The 21,086-nt window shown below is 42.6% G+C and overlaps 1 protein-coding gene across 1 annotated transcript; it reads left to right on the top strand.

The window, feature by feature from the left end:
• The first annotated feature begins 13 nt into the window (after nt 1-13).
• Nucleotides 14-16,908, top strand: SEC62 (SEC62 homolog, preprotein translocation factor). Its single transcript, XM_027733284.2, has 8 exons — nt 14-110; nt 7,788-7,896; nt 8,285-8,390; nt 9,285-9,495; nt 11,131-11,223; nt 13,287-13,347; nt 13,963-14,082; nt 14,630-16,908. Exons 1-8 carry the CDS (start codon nt 75-77, stop codon nt 15,094-15,096), a joined length of 1,203 nt encoding a protein of 400 aa, XP_027589085.1. The 5' UTR covers nt 14-74; the 3' UTR covers nt 15,097-16,908.
• The last annotated feature ends 4,178 nt before the right edge of the window (nt 16,909-21,086 follow it).

The raw sequence follows: 21,086 nt of genomic DNA, 5'->3' as shown, positions 1-21,086 counted from the left end.
CCGCTCCCGCCGCCTCTCGCGAGGCCGCCCCCCCTCCCTGCCCGCGCGTCACCGGCGGAGCGGACGGGGACAACATGGCGGAGCGGCGGCGGCACAGGAAGCGCGTCCAGGTACCCGGGACTCCCCCTCCTCTCCATCCCTCCACCCCCGCCGGGCCCCGCGCGGCGCCTCTCGCTCCCCGTCCTCAGGGCGGCCTCCCCCGCTCCTCCGCGGCCTCCCCGTTTTCCAGACGGCGGCTGCAGGCGGCCCGCGGTGAGGGAGGGGAGCGCCCCGGTCTCGGGGCACCGGGGGCGCCTCAGGCCGCGGGGAGAGCCCAGGATGGCACGGGGCGAGCGGGTTTTCCTCAGAATTTTCTGGCAGATCGGTAAACTGTGCAAATAGAGCGCAGGTCGGAGCGTGTCGGGGGGCTGATGGGCGGCCGGCGGGGCCCCCCGGCATATCCGAGGCGCCTCCGCTTCATCCCCGTGGGGTCTGAGCCCTCAGAAGTTCTTCGTCTCTCGATGACCAAAGAGAGAGCTTTCAGGCTGTTCCCTGTTTATAATCGCCGTGGTACTCTCAGGATCGCACCCGTTACCGGTGTGAACAATAGCTTAGTGCGGGTTTCACCAAAACACCCGGGAGCTGCACCTTCACCCGGCGTGTCCGGCCCGGGGATCGTAAGCAAAAGACGTGGGACAGATGGTAAAAGCATCTCAAAAGCAAACGTGCCCCAGCCAGGAAATGATGCGGTAAGGAAAGGAAATTAGCGTCTGGAAAACATAAACAAACAGCCGCATCTAAAAATAGACCTAATCAGCTTTGAGATCGTGTTAAAATGTAGTGATAATTGTGCGGTGGCACTGAGAGGCGAAGTGAAGGCTACCGTGGTGCTTTCGCTTACCTGGAAGTCTGGTGTGTCAGCAGGGAGTTTTACAGAGTTTTTAATGCATGTGTTGGGCACAGTTGCAGTATCAGTGACTATAATGCTTATTACTGTTGTGTATTATCAACACTAAGCCTAAACAGTGTTTGTTTGGGATTTATTGCTCTGCTGTAAGTGCAGATAATATTGACAGAGATCAGAGAGCCGTTCAACACTGTGCACTTCATATGTCACCCTTCTGCTTGGTTGCCCTCTCTCCTTTCTCATCTTTCCCCTTCCCGGCCCACTTTGCCTTCCCCCAAGAGGATGGACATCTGCCCATACTTGTAATGGTTCCTTTTTTCCTTTTAATTCCAATTATGGGGGCAGGGGGAGAATTACAAGGAGTAATTAATCAAAATCTTGTTAAACAAGCCTTATCCATCACAGCATTCAATGAATTATTGTAAAACATTACAGAATTATTCTCTTTTCGTGATTGTTATAGACTGTCCCTTGACGGCTCAATAAAGCATCCATCCAACCCAATTTAAATGCATTTTAATGTTTTGTGTAACACCCAGGGCTGTGGTCTTGCAGGCAGTTAAGCACATACTTAATTTCCAGCCTGTTAGCAGTAAAAGTATTTCCCAGATTGTTAGTAATTAAATCGATGCCTGAGTGTTAACGCTTAAGGTCGTGGCCTAAATTTGTGATATAATTATGGACATAAATGTGGATTTTGGTAGGTTCCCAATGTATGTCAGCAACAATGGGAAGACAAGACCCTGAACAAAGAATACTGGTGAATGCCCAAGGGGTGTTCTTAATTGGTCAGTGAGTAAAACAACACGTTTTTCTTGGTAGTTGGTTTTGGGTTTGGGGTTTTTTTAAGCTTTTTGACCTTTATTGATATACTTGCAGCATAAGTATCATGTTTTCTGGCTAATGCTGGAAGTTTCTTCTTTTAAAATGAAGCATGGGATTTGTAGGTGCTTCAATTGTTTTAGCAGGGTGCACTTAATTTAGTGTGATGTGTGCTCCTTAATGAAGAGATTATTTATCACACTGCAAGCATGTCTGACACCTGAACACCCCACTGTCACTAAGCAGAGCTGTATTTCTCGACAGGAGTGAGGCTTTTGGGGGCAGGTGGTGTATTTAGCTGTGCTAGAGGCTGATGTAATGGAGCTCAATTACAATACCATGTGCACAGAACCTGTGTTTGGAATAATTTTCATAGGATTTTATGCCTGCCATCAAGATTGGAATCATGGTAATTGGGTCAGAGAGGTAGACATGAAAACAGTCTGAAAAGATAATTCTGTCCAGTCCACTCTGTGTGCTTCCCATCGGAAGTAGTCACAGGAAGGATGTGTTCTATGGAATGTGTTTTCATCGAAAGACAGCGTTGCCCAATCTGTGTTGCACAGTTTAGACTCTTCCTCTGAAAGTTGTGAAACTTGCAAAAATTTTAACTTCAAAAATTTGAACAAAGATATTTTAGAGGTAAAATTTTCCAAGTGTCATTCCTGGTGGTAATTTAACTGTAATTACCATAGAGATGAATTCGGATGCAGTAGTGAAAGGAGACTGGTCTGTAGGATGCAGATCACTCCCCCAGTGGCTCCCACAGGATTCAAAAGTCTGAAATCAAGAATGTTTGCTGTGTTTAAAGGACTGACTGAAAGAACAACAGCATATGTTGTCTAATGGCTGGTTTAATATTTTTATTTTAGCCACATACATGTCAAAAGATGGGAGATGGCTTTGAATGCCGGTTACTCCAGCAACCTGAACAAAGCTGTTTCATGTCTTGGAAAAAAACACAGTTCCATCCATGTCCTGAAATATTCCCTTCACCACAAAACCTTGGGCGCTGGTTCCTGTGCCCGGCGCTGGGCCGGGTAACACGTGGCACTGTGTTGGCAGCTCTGCAGTGTGACTGTTAAGCAGGCATTAAGTTTTCATTACCTTGGCTGGGTTCCACCGTGCACAGTTTTAGTCTCCCCGCGTCAAGTTTGGGTTTGATCTTTGCGTTGTGATCGACAGCGTTTGCCTCGCACCTTGTGCCGTGTCCTGCGCTCCAGAAATGTTCATGCACGCAAACAGCACCCCTGGGGACACAGCAAACAGCCCCTGGGCAGCTCTTGGGGCAGTGTCTCACTGCAGATTGGTGGCTGAGGTGGCATCAGTGACAGGTACTTTCCTTGTTGACTTTTTTCCCTTGATTGAAGCTGTGAGATTCTCCTGATGAAGGACATCTACTAATCATTAACTGTTGTGTCCTGTCAGGATTTGGGCTCTGCTGGAAGGAAAATGCAACAGCTGCATTGCTGCTCCTGTGCTACACCTTTGTGTGAATGACTCTGGAAAGGATTTGCAGAAAGGACAATGCAATGGCTTTCTAGTAATGCAGATTTTCATCCAGCTTGCCTGTTTGTCCTTATTTTCTCATAAATTCTGGTAAAGTTGAATGGGATGATAGCAAAGGAGAAAGGCTAAATAACTTCTTTGAAAGCTAAGTGGCATCAGGAGGAGGAGAAAACAAAGATCAAGGGGGCAAAAAAAAGTAGAAAAATAGGAATTAAAAGTAGCAGCCTGACTTGTCATTAAAACCAGAATCAGTTTTTTGGAAATTTTGAGTTACATTTTTGGAGGTGGGAAGGGAAAATGTTGAAACAGCTGGCCTGGGGCTAGAAGGGGACTGAAGCTGGTGTGTTTTGGCTTCAGAGTACCTTTTATTACTCCTTGGATGTGTTTGAGAACTCTGGACGTTTACAGCTTTTGCTCGAAAAAATTAGCAATGGTTGAAAAGAAAGAATGAAGAAAACCAGTACTTCTATTTTTATAGGATATGAACCAGACTGAAAAACATCTGCTAATCTTTTTCTGTAAAGAAAAGTTAATGTTTTGTGGCCTGCACACAGCCGTGGTAATCCAGAAGAACTGGTTTCTCCGCATGGCTCTGCCACAGTTTCTTTTAAGAGACCCGGGGCAGTCCTTGTACTGGTCATCAGTGCAGGAGTCCAGCAGTTTTAGGTGTATTAGTCACTGAAGAAAACACAGATGGAGTCCTTAGAGCAAGTCCTAAGATCCTGATGTGTTTGTTTCCCTCCTGCCCACTCCCACCCAGCAATCCAGTCATGCCAGGTCTGTGCTGCTTCTCTGTCCTGCTGCACCTAGGTTTATTTTACACAAAGTATAAATGTCTCAGCAGAATGGATGAGCAGCACCCACTCCCCTGCCCAGAACATCCAGTCTAAAGTCCTGACAGTCAACAGGGAAGGGGAAAAGATAATCCTGCAGTTCAGCCCAAGCTGTGATGTGCTCAGCCCATCTCCAGAGAAGAGAACCCTGTTGCAGCTGCAGTGTCCCTGCAGTATGAGGAGAGGGAGGTGTGTGGAATGGAACCTGGGTTGGCACACTGTCGTTTTTGATGTTGCCTTTCATCTTGAAAAACAGGCTGCACATGATGAATGTGCTTCAGATTTCTTCTTTTCCTTATCTGAAAACTGTATAAACTATTAGGCTTGAGCACTCTGCTGTGAGGGATGGTGTTCTGAAAATCTAAGAGCAAAGAAATAAGCTAGATATTCATTTTATTGAAATAAAAGAATTTTGATGACCCCTTTAAAACAGAGGAGCATAAATCCTTGTAATGCATTTGTCTGCACATGAAATAACTTATCTTGTTAGTGACACTCATTATTTACTCTCTTCTGATTTTCCAGAAACCTTGTTTACATTACAGACCTGTGGAAGGAAATTATCCTGTCTTTGGTCATAGCTGTCTTCTCACAACTGTGATGCAAAAGGGGAATAAAATGAGTGAAATTTCCAAACCAGAAATGTCCTCTGGCCTTTTGTATTCCATTGAGTGTTCCAGGAGTAAGAAAGCCTGAACAACTCCTGCTTAGGTAGAGCTGAAGGGGAGAAGGAAGCTCGTGGGCACACCGGTTTCAGTAGCTCAGTTCAGATGTTATTTGTGATGTGTACAGGCTGCAGTCCCAGCTGGGGGTTGAATTAACTGGGAACTACATCAGTGTATTGAAGGCAGTTCAGAATGCACTGTGCTGTACTTTGATGTGGGAGATAGTGGTAAATAATTCGATTGGGGTTTTCCCTTTGGTGGGTCTGGAACGTCCCTGGGTTTGAAAATCTCACCGTTTTATGAATTCATATAGAGCAGAATTGTGATTGAGAATTATTCTTTAAAACGTCAGTGCATTTCTAGTAAGTCACTAGGCTGAGCACTCACTGCTTTTCCTCTCTGTAGGTGGAGTTCTTCTGTCTAGACAAATAAGAAGTTTGGGTTGATTTTATTTTTAATGGCATTCTCCCAGAGTTTGTAAGTTATCAGTAAATCTTTAAATTTCACATGCTGTCTAGTGACAACATGCATTTTTCTATATGTAAAACTAAAGTAGATCCAATAGTTTAAACAAAATCTAGAGTAGAAGTATTCGAAAGTTTGACATTATTTTTTATTACTTTAAAACAGTTTAATCATAGAATTTTAATTAAGACATCTTCAACATTCTAGAAATAGATTGAGATGTTTCCTGAATCTTTGTCTTTCCTATGGAAGCAAACTTTAAATAGCAGGAAGTTTTCATACTCCTTTTTAAGACTGTGTTACCTGGTTTAAAGCTTTATAATTTTTTCAGAACTACCCCTTGATTAATTTGTTTAATCTTTTCCTAAATGCCTAAAGAGGCTTAAAGTGCCTGGATCTGGGCGGTTTTTACAACTGAACACAAAGTTTGATTGAACTGCAACTTTGAAAAGTTGTGGCCAGGATTCTGAACTTTGGTTGATTTCACTTTATGAGGAAATATAATATTATTTTCTGTCAATCATATGTTTTAATATTTTAGCAGAAACCTGGCTCTGCAAACAAAGAGATGAAAATAGGATGAAAAATGGGGATTAAATTGCAGGAGATACTTTCTCAGTTAAACTGTGGCAGTCTCTCTCACTGGGAAGCTTTTCTTGTTATGAAACCATCCCAGAGAAAGGACAAAGCAATAGATAGAAAGGAGCAAGAAAATCTCCTGGTGCCAGCCCCGGCCTGTGTAGTGCATCACATGACCCAGCAGAATCATAAATATTTTAGGAAGAAGGAGAAAAACCACCTTATCAGGGGAATTAACACTGAGGTGAATATCTGCAGCTTCTCTGACTGTTTTACTCTCTGTGCCATGAAGAACAGTTGCCCTGTGAATTGTTTCAAATTTAATTGATACCAAGCTTGGTGCCATCATCGGTGATTTACAGTTACTGGGACAACTGTACCGTGTAAGAGGACATCAAAGCACACAATATAAATTATGTGCAAACATGCAAGGTCAGGGAATGGTTTTCTGTGAGTTATCTGATGTCTGATACACATTTTAAAAATGTAAAAATAAAAAAAAGGATTGAACATGGAGAAGGAGATAATATAATCCCTTTGAGGACTTTTAGGATCATCTGGCTTAATTTGGGCACATGTTTGTTAAACTAACTGGGGAATGTGAGAGCATGTTTCTGCTTACATATAGAGGATTTAGACTTTTAAAAACCTCAGAGCTGACAAACCACAGTGTCTTTTGGTCATTTGGATACCTTATGTCTGGATTATTCTCTCTAAAAATTGTCCTCAGACAGGAAAAGCAACAATCTCCTCTAGGAGGATATTCATTAACCAGTTCATTTTGAAAGTTAGCTGTGCAAACTGTTGAAAATTAACAACTCTTACCATCTGAAGCTTTTATTCTGGTGTAACAACATCTATTTGACCTTGCATTTCCACTTCACATGCTGGTTGTGATATTATGATTATACATCTTAAAAGCGGTAATGGAGATTGTATATGTTTATTGGCCTTTAGGAACATTATGTCTTTAAATAAACTGATTTTTTTTTAATTCCTGTAAATGACCAATCTGGTTTGTGGCTTATATAATCTATTTCCTTGGGCAGCAGGAGAAGAACAGGTACAGAAGAGATGCTGCAGTCTGGAAAGATGTCCCTGTTACTGATCCACAACTAGCAGAAGGGGCTGGAGAATTAAACCGTACAGATTAAAAGAACTCTTATAGGAAGGAATTTTGAGGAAGTTTGCCTGAGTCACTTTAATATCACAATTTATTTTTTTTCAGATGTGTTTTTGTGAAGCAGGAACATTAGAAAGTTCTTCCATTCCTACCTGCAAATATTAGATCTTAATTTTACATAATCGAACGTGCCCATCTCCGTCCTTCTGCCCTACACATCTCTTAAGTTCTGCTACCTCTGCAAGGTGGTAAAAGCGCAGAATTCATGAATGTGTGCAGACTGAGGGCTCCTTTTTCATATGGCATCTGTTCAGATGTTCCTGTGCTTCATCCTGCTGTGCCTCCTACTCTGTAGATTGGAAGAATCTCCTCAAGCGTGCTCTGAAGTTTAAGTCATTTTGTAGTCGTGCAGTCACACATAAATTTTCTATCAAATCTTTCAGCTTCTTTTCAACATGGTTTTCTCCTTTCTCATGTGAAATTCAGGCTGCTCTGTGTTCTGTCAGTCTGCCTACATTGCTGTCATTTCATACATGCTCATTCCTCCCTGTTTCCTTTGTTCCCAGCTTCACAACTGTTTCCATCCCAGTCGTGTGCCTCAAGCAGCTTCCCATGTGCCCGCTGCTTTCCTCTTAGGTCCTCCTTTAGTTTGCTCTTCTTCAGAGCTGTTAAAGAGTTCTTACTTTTACCTTCAGATCCTCTAACTTAAAAATTCCTGCTTTATGTAGACAGAAAGTTCTCGGGAAAAAATGCCTTGACCTATTTTCACATCCTTTATATTTTATTTGTTATTTATATATCGCCATGAAATAATGAGGACTTTGCAACATCGGATTTTTGAGCCCAAATGAATGATAATCCCATGTGTTTAAAACTGTACTAATTTCTGACTGTTCCCACTGTAGGAAGTTGGGGAGCCATTCAAGGAGGAGAAGGCTGTTGCTAAATACTTGCGCTTCAACTGTCCAACAAAATCCACCAACATGATGGGTCACCGAGTTGATTATTTTATTGGTAGGCTCACTTTTAACCAGATAATTAACATTTCTTCGAACGCTGCACTTGGAGGGCGGGAGAGGCTGCTTTGATTTTATTATTGGTGCTTTATCTAATAATTACTGATCTTATGGTTTGGGTTTGAAAACTTATCAAGGCATTAGGAAGCCATAAAATTAATCTCATCAGCCTGGAGTAAACACAATAACCTTTTCACTCTGTGATTTAAAGGTGTGTAGTTGTCAAGAGTGATGCATTTCAGAGTAGGGACCAGTCTTACTTTAAAGATTCGAAAGGATGTGGAACATCACCAGAACTGACTGGTCAGTGTGGTTCAAGGCACGTAGACTGAATGTTAAAATAAATGTTAATTTTAATGCATTTTTAATTCCACTTTTTCCTCTAGCCTCAAAAGCTGTGGATTGCCTCCTGGATTCTAAATGGGCAAAGGCAAAGAAAGGAGAAGAGGCTCTATTTACAACCCGGGAGTCTGTAGTTGATTACTGCAACAGGTATGACCCAGACTAACTCCTCAGTGTCATTAATTACTGTAGTTGAGAAGATATTGTAGTTATTTGGGAACTAATGTAAGCTAGACTTTGTGCATCCTAAAACTTGTGTGGTTATGTGCAAAAATAACGTTGTATTTTTATTGCAGTGTTTGAGGGTGGAAATGATGTAGTCTCATCATCTTTTCTCTCAAAGCTCTCAGGCTTTCATTACACTGCTTGGGGCAGCAAGGTAAACTGAAGGATTTTCCTGAATATTGTCAATATTGGAAGTTAGTGGGGTCAGAGCTCTCAAATCTCTCTGTCCTTGCTGCCTGAGGAGCTGGATTCTGTACTGCTCTTCCTGTTTGGAATGTGGCTGTGATCCTTTCAAGGATGTTACTGGTTGGTGACGACCTTGAGACATCCTGGTGCCCCACTGGCCATACACACACACACACACACACACATATATATACACACACTTGCAATAAGTCTGTCTGTAGCTGACATGGATGGAATACTTGCACATGTACCACAGGTTCCACAGAGCAGTTCTGTTTATTGTACATCACTTACCAAGGAACTCAGTAAGCCCTGACAGATAATTAAATGGACCTAGTGGCTTTCTGTCTCCTACATCTAATGTATTCATCTATAACTGCAAAATGCTGCCACAGAAAAGTACATTTCTTACCCAGTTTTGAACAGATGAACCAAAAAAAAAAGCAAAGCAACAGGCAAGACATGGGATAATTAGGTCTGGTGTGTGTAGTAAATAGAGCAGATGATGGTGACCTCTGCCTTCCAGTCATGCTATTTGTGATTGTTAGAGAAAGAATCTAGGTTGGTGTCTAATAACATAATTGAGTGTAAATGTTGTTATCACAGCTGCACTTAACTCTTTTTCATTTTAAGACTCCTGAAAAAACAGTTCTTTCATCGAGCATTGAAAGTGATGAAAATGAAGCCTGACAAGGATACAAAGAAAGAAAAGGAAAAAGGAAAGGCTGAGAGCGGGAAGGAAGAGGAGAAAAAGAGCAAGAAGGAAAGTGGCAAAGATGAAAAAACCAAGAAGGAGAAAGAAAAGGAAAAGAAAAAGGATGGTGAAAAAGAGGAGTGCAAAAAGGTAAGAACTGTCCGTAAGAGAAGAGTCAAACCTGTAACAAATACATTAACCAATTGTTAAGATCACATTGGCTGAAAAATACAGTTGGTTATTCTAAAATATGACTTATCTTTTTTTCCTGTTTTCATCTCTAAAATATGCTGCTTTTTTTTGTTACCTTTTGAATTGTTCTTATTTAGATCTAGATCAAAAAAGAGACTTCAGTTGGCCTTTGTGCACCTCATCATCTTCTAGTGTGGGCTGAATTAATTCAAACCTGCTCCTCTCCAGGGAGGCTTTGTACCTCAGTTAGCGTGGAATGACACATGTGCATGTGACCAAACATCTAAAACCAGCACAGCTGCACAAGTGAAACACAAACAATTTTGCAGTGTTTGGTAACAAGAATGTTTGGAACGTAATATTTGGTATGTGGTGCCTGTAACTGGCTGTGTAATAGCTGCCCTGTTGTGTGACAGCTCCTTACTGAGCTGCATCCTGCCTCATCTTACTTGATGTTTCAGGTTCAAACTATTGTTACTGAACAAGTTTTCATGTGTGTTTTTCCATGTTTTCATTCCTGATTTATTTTGTTACTTATTTTATTATAAGCAGAACAGAATTCCTAAATTAAAATGTTAGGGACCTGCAGGAGAAACTGGATGATTGAGGTGGTTTTTCTTCTGTGTACAATGGTCTGAATCAGTGAGAATTAGTAGGACAGTGCTCCAAAGTTATTCCCATTGAGACACTCCTCTTACATTTAGTGAGAGTATACTCTGTCTACAAAGGTTTGGATTTCAGAAAGAACCTGCATGGCTAAGAAAGAATTAGAACAGTCTGGCTGCAGTGTCAGCATAGAAGCCAGTGTAAGATAACAGCTCCTGAGGTGCTGCAAAATGCTGATTATGAAAGTTATGAGCTCCTCCAATCTGCTGTCATGAGGGGAGGCACATTATTAAATGTAATGTTAATTTTTAAACTAGTCATTATTTATTGAGCAGATATGTAGTGGATTATATAAGGTAGTGAGTAGGAACTTGAACAACAACTCAGGACCAAAATCAGAAAATTAATTTAGACAATGAAATAAGCAAAGAGAAGGAAATGGGAGACAAGGGAGCAGGAAGCACAAGGTCCAGAAAGAGATTGAAGAGGACAGAGAATAAACAGGCAGAAACTGATTTTGCCAGGATGCTCTTGTGGTAAATATGGCACCAAAGTACCAAATAACTCTAATGAGGTCAGTGATGGTGAAGTGTTGTTCTCTGCTCTTGATCTCTGTGCAGACTTCCTGGTAATGCCAGCCCAGCTTTGCTATACATTTGAAAAGACAATGTAATCCTGAAGTCATAGTCTGCTCTTTAGATACTAATTAAAAATAAAATTTCTCTTTCCTTACAATTTTCCTTTATTTTTGAGGTACCCAGATAGTAATAAATAAGAACAGGAGGAAATGAAGCATCTTTACTTTAAAAAAAATTGTGAATGTGATCTTAAGTTTGTGAACAGTTATCAGACTACATTAACATAGTAGAAATTAAAACCTCTTAATTTTTGTAATTTTTATATATGATTCATATATATATAATGTATATATCATAATTTATACATATGATTTTATAGATGTAGGTAAAAATATTTGTTTGTCCTCAGGATGAGACTCCAGGAACACCCAAGAAAAAGGAAACTAAGAGGAAATTTAAACTTGAGCCACATGAAGACCAAGTTTTCTTGGATGGAAATGAGGTAAGATTTATGAGTACTTTCCAACTTTGAATGTCACTGTGCTATTGTCAGAAAATAACTTCATTTACTGGATTTCTGCAAACTCCTTCTTGACATGCTGAAAGAAAAATTGATGGCAATGTGATGGCTGATCTTGAAACCAGATTTTTAGATATTTGCCAGGAGGGTAGAGACATGTACATGTAGGACAGTAGCTTGGAGAAATCTAAAAGAAAATTTAATTTACCAGTAATTCAGTGTTGGTGGCCATGAGGTGAGACGTTTGTCCCGGGGGTGTTGGAGCTGCCCTGGGTGGTGCTGCAGCCTCTGTGCCCTGCCTGGGGCAGGAGGGTGGGCCAGAGACTCCCGAGGCCCCTCCAACCCAAGTTATCCCCCAGCCAGTGCCATGCCAGGATAGTTCCAACCCAAACACGAGCCTTTCAGAGCATGAGGTTCAGTTGCAGGAGGGGAAATAAAAAATACCTGCCTGACCTTGCCATGTGAGCAGGCAGGTGACACTTGGGCATTCTTGAATTCTCATCCTGGCTTTACAGCTGAAATGGTGGCCTTAAATACTTCTCTGTGCTTTGCTTTTCTGGAAGACAAAAGAACTTAATTGTTTACCAGCTCTGTAATGTACAGAGTCACATTTCTCCTTCTATGGTTTTGGATGAGTGGCAAGTTTTACTGTGCTGTGTTGATGCTGTGTGTGGCTGTACTGGAATTTCCCCTTGGATTCCTGTATTCCTTTGGTTATAAAACATACACAGCAGCAAATTCCATAAGTAAATCACTTGTGTGAAAAAATGTACTTCCCTTATGTATCTTGTTTTTACTCTTCTCAGTCAGTTCTTTTACACTGCCTTGCTGTTTCATCCTGTCTCCTGTGGAATCACACCCAACTCTGATCCTCTCTGTTGTCTTTACATGGAGTGCCTGGGATAGTTTGGCATTCCAAATGGGGCTGCACCACAGCATTTGCAGTATCACAGTATTTACTGCTTAACATCAGTTCCTATTTTGTTTTATTAACGAGCTGGAATTTTTTAAGAACTGCAACTCCCAAGAGGTTTTTTTTAAGTAATTTTTTTTTTTTTTTAGCTAATTTAGAGCCAGTTCTTGTGTATTTGCATTAGAGCTGTTTTTTCCCTTTTCTTCATTATTTTGCACTTACAAACACGGGATATCACACACTCTTTTACTGCCCAGTCACAATCTTCAGCTTGTTTGGGCTCACAGAACAGCTGACTGGCAGCAGCTACACCGAGTACAGTCAACTTTGGCCCCCTGTGAGAAGCACAATGTCAGATACTTGTTGATCACACTGAATCCTCACTGCCTCCCAGGTGTCCTTCTGGGAGTTCTTACTGACACATCTGCAACGAGGGATGCTGGTTTCTAGTAATCAGCAGCTTCTTTTCAGAGTTATAAGCTCAGATTCAAGTGTTTACCTTGCTAAAAAAAAAAACCTCGATTTTTCTAGTTCAGAAAATCCCGCACTTTACCAAGAAGATTTTTATTTAATATGATTGAGCAGCTCTGATTCAAATGACCCACAGTCCTCACACAGACATTTGGCACTGAGTGTCACAACTGCAGACGTTGAGGTGACACTGGCTGTGGGACAGAGGGGGCAGTGACACTGATCTGAGCCCAGCACATGGGCTGGGGTTTTGGCCTCCTGCTTTGTTCCAGGTGTTCAGTCTGGGCTTTTTTCTCTTCAAAGCTCACAGGCCTTTTTGTTTCCCCTTGGTGGACCTGAGAAACTTTTCACTTTTTTGCAGAACTGTTTTTGGCTTCATGCTCAACAACATTATTGAATAAAGATAAAACCCAAACTTGATTTCAGGTATTTTTCTGAATATTTCATTTTCCCATCAGTTCTACTATCTGATTGTTTTGCCCAGGATTACATCACCTGTCAGTTACCCTTCCTGGGAATCGTGACCCCTTGCCCGGCTCCAGGGCTGACTGCAGGGCACCAAGCACTGCAGCCTGGCAGTGAGTGTTTGGGTGAGGGGATAAATGAGATGTTTATCAGAGATCTTGTTTTCTGACTGTAAACCAGGTCATTTCTGTTGTAGGTGTATGTGTGGATCTACGACCCTGTTCACTTTAAAACTTTTGCCATGGGACTTGTACTTGGTAAGTCAGAGTAGACACGAGCTGTTGATTTGTGTCGCCTTAAGCTAACCAGGGGGGTGTTGTCTAATGGGCAAATATGGGTTATATGGAAAGATGAACTATGTTATTAATTTCTAAAACTATATTTGTGTTGGATAAGCCAAATCAGCCAATTTTTTTAATCTAAATTAGTGTAGATGTTAACTGAACCAGTGAGCTGACAGACCATCCACGGTACTGGTGGTCCAACACGTTCCAGCTTCCTCACCTTGAGGGAGCCACCTTTCCTGAGAATCCATGTCATCCCTTGGGGCCACTGTTGGGCCTTTGACCGGTCCTTGGGGTCACTATGATCTCCCCCCAGCAGTTCCTGCTGCACTGGTCCCAGCAGCTCCCTGCTCACCCTTTGGCTCGAGCCCTCTCCCAGAGCTGCTCTCTTGGCTCCCTTGGCCAAGTGCAGCCACTTGGAGCTGCTGAATGAGGTGTCTCTACCAGTACAAAACCAGACAGAAATACTGTCAGTAGCTCACCCTGTGCTAAGCCAATACCTTGAATGAACAGTAAGCCTGGAACCTCTGTACACGTGCCGGGGAAAACTAACGATGTGTCCTGCTTGTGTTCTCTCCTCCTGGCCAGTGATTGCTGTGATAGCCGCCACGCTGTTCCCGCTCTGGCCCGCCGAGATGCGCGTCGGTGTTTATTACCTCAGCGTGGGCGCGGGCTGCTTTGTCGCCAGTATTCTGCTCCTTGCCGTCGGTGAGTGTCTGGCGGGCGGAGCCTGCAAGGGCAGAGGCGCAGCCCGGCTCTTCCCCGGGCTCGGAGCTGGGCGGTCCCACGTCCCAGGATGTTGTTTGCCGGATCCCGTGTGCGTTTCCCTCCCGGCCACCGGGTGTCACAGTTGTGCCACGGGAAGAAGGAGATCTCGGTCTCGTGTCACCTGTTGGTGTTTCCCGTGTAGTGCAGATTCGTTTGCTGCCTGTTTAAACAAAAGGACCCCAGAACTGCACACAAGAACAGATTCTGTAGTGAGAATGGTGTCACCAGGATTTTAAAGGTTTCTTTGGTTGTATTTCTGTAGCAGAGGGATTAAGGGCCAAATCAGAGATAAGATCCATGGTTAGTGGGATGGGGGAGACGTGGTAAGAACAAACCATTCCAGTGCTACTGCGGAATGAGGGATTTTCCCCCGATGTCACCCAGTCCCTGGCTTGGGGTGGGCATTAGTAGTGGGCATCTCTTACACAGTGGTTGTACGCTCTGTGTGTTCATAACAAAACCCAGCATCTCCCTTGTTCTCACACAGCTCGCTGCATCCTTTTCCTGATCATCTGGCTCATCACTGGAGGAAGGCATCACTTCTGGTTCCTGCCAAACCTGACAGCAGACGTGGGATTCATTGACTCCTTCAGGCCCCTGTACACACACGAATACAAAGGACCAAAAGCAGACTCAAAGAAAGAGGAAAAATCAGAATCCAAAAAGCAGCAAAAATACGACAGCGAGGAGAAATCAGATAGTGAGAAGAAGGAAGAGGAGGATGGGAAAACAGAAGGCACGAGGAACTCGGGAACAGAGGGCTCAGGAGGGGAGCGACACTCAGACACTGACAGTGACAGGCGCGAAGACGACAGGTCCCAGCACAGTAGTGGCAATGGAAACGACTTTGAAATGATCACAAAAGAGGAACTGGAACAGCAAACAGATGAAGGGGATTGTGAGGAGGAAGAGGAGGAAGATACTGAAAGTAGGCCTTCACATGGAAAATCATAACTCACTGCGGTTTGGGACTAAGTATGTGCAAATGGTTGGATTTTCTTTGTTGGCTGATCACCAAAACATAGACCATACAGTAGCATCTTCGTTTGCTGAAATATACGTGTTACCAAACAGTTTTATATCTAGTTCCTTCTTTTTTTTTTTTAACCATTAACTTGATTACTTGGTACTATGTTAATCATTAATATCCATTTACAGAAGTTTTATCAATCTGACAAGTTTTTTATTGATTGATAGATTGCCCAGATTGTCCTCAAACATACTGAAAAACATCGTTTTCTGGTACTTGCATAACTGGTCAATTAGTTTAGCTTCTCAAACTTGCTTTTGTAAACCAGGTAAAAGTTGAATGACCAAATCTCAGATTATTCCTAGTTATACTCATTTGATAGTTAGGTAAAGCCCTTCTTAGCCCACAGCTTTCTTGATATTTTTCTTGATTTTGTTTTCGAAAGATTGTGAGAACTTTCCTAAGAAAACTAGTTTTAGCAGAAGTATTTTGCTGACAATAGAGGAGCTGGTAGTGCTGAATTTGGCTGCAGTGTCTCTGTTTCTCCAGCCCATGTGCCAGCAACCGAGGAAATCCAAACTGGTTTTGTACATCCGGTGCAGAGAGAGATGTCATCTCCTGCAGGGGAAGGAAGCAGCACAGTTTGGAAATAATGGCTGTTTTCTTTCTCCTGCTCCATCATACTTAAGAAAAAAAAATGTATTCTGTACATAATTTACAAATAAAGCAAACCATTTACTTTAACTGCTACTTATTATTTAGAGATTTGATCCAGCATTCAGTTTGTATTCTTGAAGCCATTTTGTGGTGTATCTATGGGAGAAATGCAAGTCAAGAGGACCTCACAGAATATTTGTGTATGATTGGTAGCTGTTCCACAAGAGCTTTAGTTTTGTGCCAACATTCCATGTATTTGAGTAAATTGATCTTTATTAAATGAAAGCAAACACCAGAGCTGTATGGATGCCTTAATGTTAAACCTCTCTGTACTCTGGAACTGGAGTAGTTGTAAGCTGAAGAGGCAGGAGAGTGTTGTTCTGCTCCAAAAGCTGGGTGACTCAGAGCTGATATGAAGTGACCATTAATGATTTGTTTATAAATCCCTTTGGAGCAGCTGGTGGGGTTTCTCCTGTGCATCCCTCCCTGCTGCCTGTGTGGAGGATGGACTGCAGGATCTGCCTAAAGCATGGAAGAAGTTAAGACTCGGCGTCTTTCCTCTCGATGACTTGAACTGTAGACTGATTGTCTCCCCAGCCCACTCAGAGAAGATGAGGGTAAGCTTGACGTTTTCATATCAGACTTAAAGAACTTTTTTCCCTTATCCTAAATTGCTTCCCATCCTTCCAGCGTCGGCATTCTGGATGAAGATACTAATTTTTCAGGTTGTGCAAATATCTACATCATCATGAGTGCATTGATAAACAATTCATGGATATGATGTATTTGCTTCTTAAATCTCCTGAATAATTACTCCATAAGGAAGCAGATAAATTGGATCACTTTTTTTATTAATATAGCAAAAAATTAAAGGACCCATTAACTAAACAGATTGACTCCTGGCCACTTGTGTGTTGTCACTGATTAAAGTAGCAAACGAAATGCTGTTGTACTGACTGGGGGGTGCGTGTGGTGGGGAGAGCAGAACCTGCTCTGGGGGCTCACAGGGGGCAGCCCTGGCCAGTTTTTAAAGAAAATGTAGTGGCTTTAAGTTGTTTCAAGTACTTTTCCTCCTCTAAGTGAAATAATGTCTTCAGGGCCTCGCTGAGAAAATAAAGTTGAAATGGTCAAATAATAAATACTCCTGTAATGGTGCCATCTGCTCCCTGTTCACTGCACAGGTGCCACGTGCCAGCACTGCCCACCTGGGGACAAGTGTTTGGGGCTCAGAATTAACCACCAAACATTTGTGCTGTCACCTTAGAGTTCCAGGCTCCCATGGCTTATAAACTGAATTGGCCTCAAACTCCTCCAGTTGATCTGCTGTGAACAGCTCTGAACCCGGTATGAAGACAGAGCTCTGGGTAGTGGTTAAGGAAAGGACTTGGGACTCATTACTGTAATCTAGTTTTCCTAGAAATATCCCCCCAGTGCTTCTGAATTATTTTGGAACAAGGTAATGAGAGAAGTGATTACAACATGCTAGTAATAGTAAAATTATGAGTGGACTTTAGGTATCCTGACAAACATTTCCAGTCCAAAGAGAAAATCACAAAGGGACTTGGCCACCTTTAGTTAATTATCAAGACATTTTCATATCGAGCATTTCAAAGTTCTTAATGATTTGGACTTTTAAAACACAAATGTATTTAATGTAGACAGCATTTGGCAGAGATATTACACCCAAGTGTGCTCTGCTCTGGTACACATACAATAACACCTGCTCACTTGTGGTGTTCCAGGGTCCTTAAACAGAGGCAGATCTTTCTCTAGCAATTAAGAAACAAAAATATTATTTGATGAACTCACTTATTTCTTGTTATCTGTAGAAAAGTTACAGCAGTGGGGTGGGATGCTTGTGATGATAAACAGTTTTCAAATAGTGAAGTACCTTTGTAGCAGCGGATCAGGGAAAGCATTTGCATTCACCTACTGTGTATCATGCAGCAGATTTTCCTGGGTTTATATATATATAAAATAGGAGGTTATATATATAAAACCTGTGCATATATATTATATAAAACGCTCTGTGTGTGTTTCTATATATATTGCTCATTTGGGCCTGTTTGAGTTTCTGTTCGAAATAACACCGGCTGGAGTTCACTGAGCATCGTAGAGCAGAAAAAGGGACAGGTAAAATTGGACAATGTCTCAGTTCTTCAGTCCACTCCTAAATTACATCTTCCCCAGGACTCAAGAGAGCAGTGGCAGAAGCATCTGCCCCCTGTAAACACTAAATGTAGACAGTGCAAACATGAACTGTAGAAATGGAAAACACCTGCTGGGTTTGGTCCCTTATTTCCCTTCCTGAGGCCCCCCTGCAGTCCTTGTGGTGGCACTGAGCCCTCAGAGCCCTGCAGGGCTCTCTCCAGCTCCTCTGAGGGTGGAATTCTGTCCTAACAGAGTCACAGTGACAGCAGAGCAATATTCCAACCTCACAGCTGGCACTGAAAGCACTGGGCAACAGGGAAATAAATACCCTCTTCCAGCTGCAGGAGATTTGCTGGCAGCAGGTGGAAGTCCTGTCAGAACCCCCTGATCTGTTGGCAGAATCAGCTCAAGTGAGCTCAGCTGACAGAGCAAACCCATTTCCTCTCCTTGCTGTGCCCTGCCCTGAGCCTCCCTCAGGGTGCTGAGCTGAGCACGCCCTGTGACATCCTCACCTCACTTTATGTACTCCAGCCACAAACAGAAACAATTCACAAAATAAAATACACCCAAAAACACCCGGGAAAAAGACCACTGTGGAAAAGTTAAGTCTCAGTACCTACATTACCTGCTGTTTTCTTCCCTGTAGAGACCCCAGTGAGGACAAAGAGAGCAGCTTCCCCTTCACTTGCTCCAGAGCCTAAACGAGCTCTTGGTTCCCATAGCCTTGACTGTAGATGACACAGCCCAACTGTTTGTAACAGGGACATGTCCTTCTTCTCTCCTCATCCCCCCAGTTTGCCTTGTTCTGACCAGATCAAATTTTCCAATAGGGAAGTTCTATATGAATTATTTCTCTGCATTCTAGAGAGCTTTTGTTTGCCTTACATATATCTGAGTCTAAACTCCCCGGGGAGTTGCACTGGGATAAACTCAGAGTAGATCCACAAGTTTGTAACACCAAAAAACCAGGGCAGGAGCCACTCTGGAGGTAATATCCTGCTCACTCTCAGTGTCACAAAGGACTCCAGCAGGAGATGCTGAGGGCCTGTGTGTCCTCCCACTGCTCCTGCTGCCCCTGGGTGCAGCGATTCCTTCCCTGGCTGGGAGGGGAGGGTGCATCACTTACTCCTTGGCTGACATTTCATCCACCTACTTCTCATACATTTTTAAAACCAAACCTTAAACCATCCAAGTTTGAACACCATTCTTTGTTATGCTTTTTGTACCAGAAATTGTGTATTAAACTTTTCCCAAGCTCCAAAGCAGTTGAGATGCAACTTCTTAGTGGTTTTCATGCAAGATTTAGCACGGACATTAGTGCTGGGATTACCTTTTCTTTAAAATTAGACAGTTCTTGTTAGGAACTACAGCCTGTCCTGGGGAAGAGTCTCCACCCACTTGCCAGCACTGCTGTGACAGATGGGTTGACTTTTAAATACAGCAGAGGCAGAGAGAGCAGTTCTGTCAGAGACTTTCAGTGAAGGAGTGGTGACATTTAACTGTTGAACGAGGCTGATCCCCAGCTCACTCCAGGCTGCTGAGGTATTTTGTATAAGGAGAAGGGCTCACTGATTTGATTCTCAGCCTCTCTGACCAACTCCCCTCTATAGAATCAGAATAAACCAGTAGATTTTTACCTGCTTTACTGCTGTCAGGGTACATGACCTGATGTTTGCAAAACACTCAGATGCAGGACCTGGGACACCAACTTCTAACAAACCTGTACAACTCAGAGGTGCTGTTGAGCATCATTTATTACTGATTCTGACCAAATCCTTCCCAGGGAGCGAGAGGAGAGTGGTGTGAGATGGTCCAAGGCACTGTGCCCTCCTCATTTAGAGCACAAGGACACAGGCAAAACAATCCTATCAGTGTAAGGGAACTGGGACAGAAGCAGCTGCTGAATGTTTTCAATAGACTTCCTGGTAATGGCTGGTACAATTTCATTAGGGCTTCTCATTTTATTTAATAAAGCACTGGATTATTTTATCTGTAATTCAGCAACAGGTGCAGGAAAACAAAGGGCACATTTCCTGATAGTGTCCACAAAGAGTCCATTCCTGTCTGGCTGGCACAGAGGCATTTGCTCTGCCATGTGTATTTTTCTGTATGTGAAAATAATGGTCACTCAGAAAAAAAACTGTTCTATGATAAAAGACATTAGAGAGAGTTAGAGTCAGTAATGGCAGTGTGCAAAGGGTATCAGTGCAAGTCGAAGTAAGGAGAGCTAACAGTACTGAGTAAACACTGATCCTGCTTTAGATAAAGAGCAAAGCCTTCTCTGCAGGTGGTAACAACCATTAATCCTCATCATGTGCAACAGAAGCCAAACACTGAAAAGGCTCAGCTTGTGATCCCCAAAAGTACTCAGGAGCCTGGATCCAGTGAAGGATGTAGGTGCTTAGGAAAGAGACACTGGCATTTTACCTTTGCTAGTCAATAAATGGAACATGGAGCAGAGTCCTGGGTGACTCTCACTGGCCCTCAGTAAATTCTTATTTTCTCTTTCTGGCACATGAGTCTTCAACCATTAGGTTGTTGGTTGTAATTAGGTTGTTGGTTGGAAGTCAGAAGATGGAGTTTTGAATTCTTCACGCTGAGGGTGGGATTGAAATTACATTTCCACCCTTTTAAGCTTCCTTTTAAGTGAAAGTGCCACTACAGAATTTGTTTAAAATTAAAGTCTACCAGGAGGTAGTGATATACTAAAAGGTTACAGAAGATTTCTGGCTCAGCTTCGGTATTTATGGGCAGCACAAGGAGGGTCAGCTCACACCCTGCACTCCATGTTGGCTTTAGTCTCAATTTTAGTTCCTTATCAAAGTGACCAGCAAGCCATCAAACGGGTTTTATAAATTACTGGTTCATGTGATGTAGTTTCCAGAGCCTTGCTCGTACTTTCTTTCTTCTAGTTTCCTGAAAAAATACTTGTGTCGAAGACAAGCCAAGAAACACCAACACTGCAGGGCCACCATGGGCACTGGGAAAGCACATGGTGGGCACACAAACCAAGGAACCACCACTCCTGAAAAATCCATGGATTCAACTCTGCACTGTGTTCACTGGATTTTCACGGAATAATCAGAGTTGAGATTCTATAACAAGATTGTCTTCAAGTTAAAATTACTATGAAAATGTGTTTCTCCTCAACAAGATCTTCCCAAGA

This window comes from Pipra filicauda, unplaced genomic scaffold, assembly GCF_003945595.2.
Source record: "Pipra filicauda isolate LSUMZ 115617 unplaced genomic scaffold, ASM394559v2 scaffold244_size1468961_pilon, whole genome shotgun sequence".
In the NCBI taxonomy this organism is placed as follows: domain Eukaryota; kingdom Metazoa; phylum Chordata; class Aves; order Passeriformes; family Pipridae; genus Pipra; species Pipra filicauda.
This window is presented reverse-complemented; position numbering and strand designations above follow the sequence as displayed.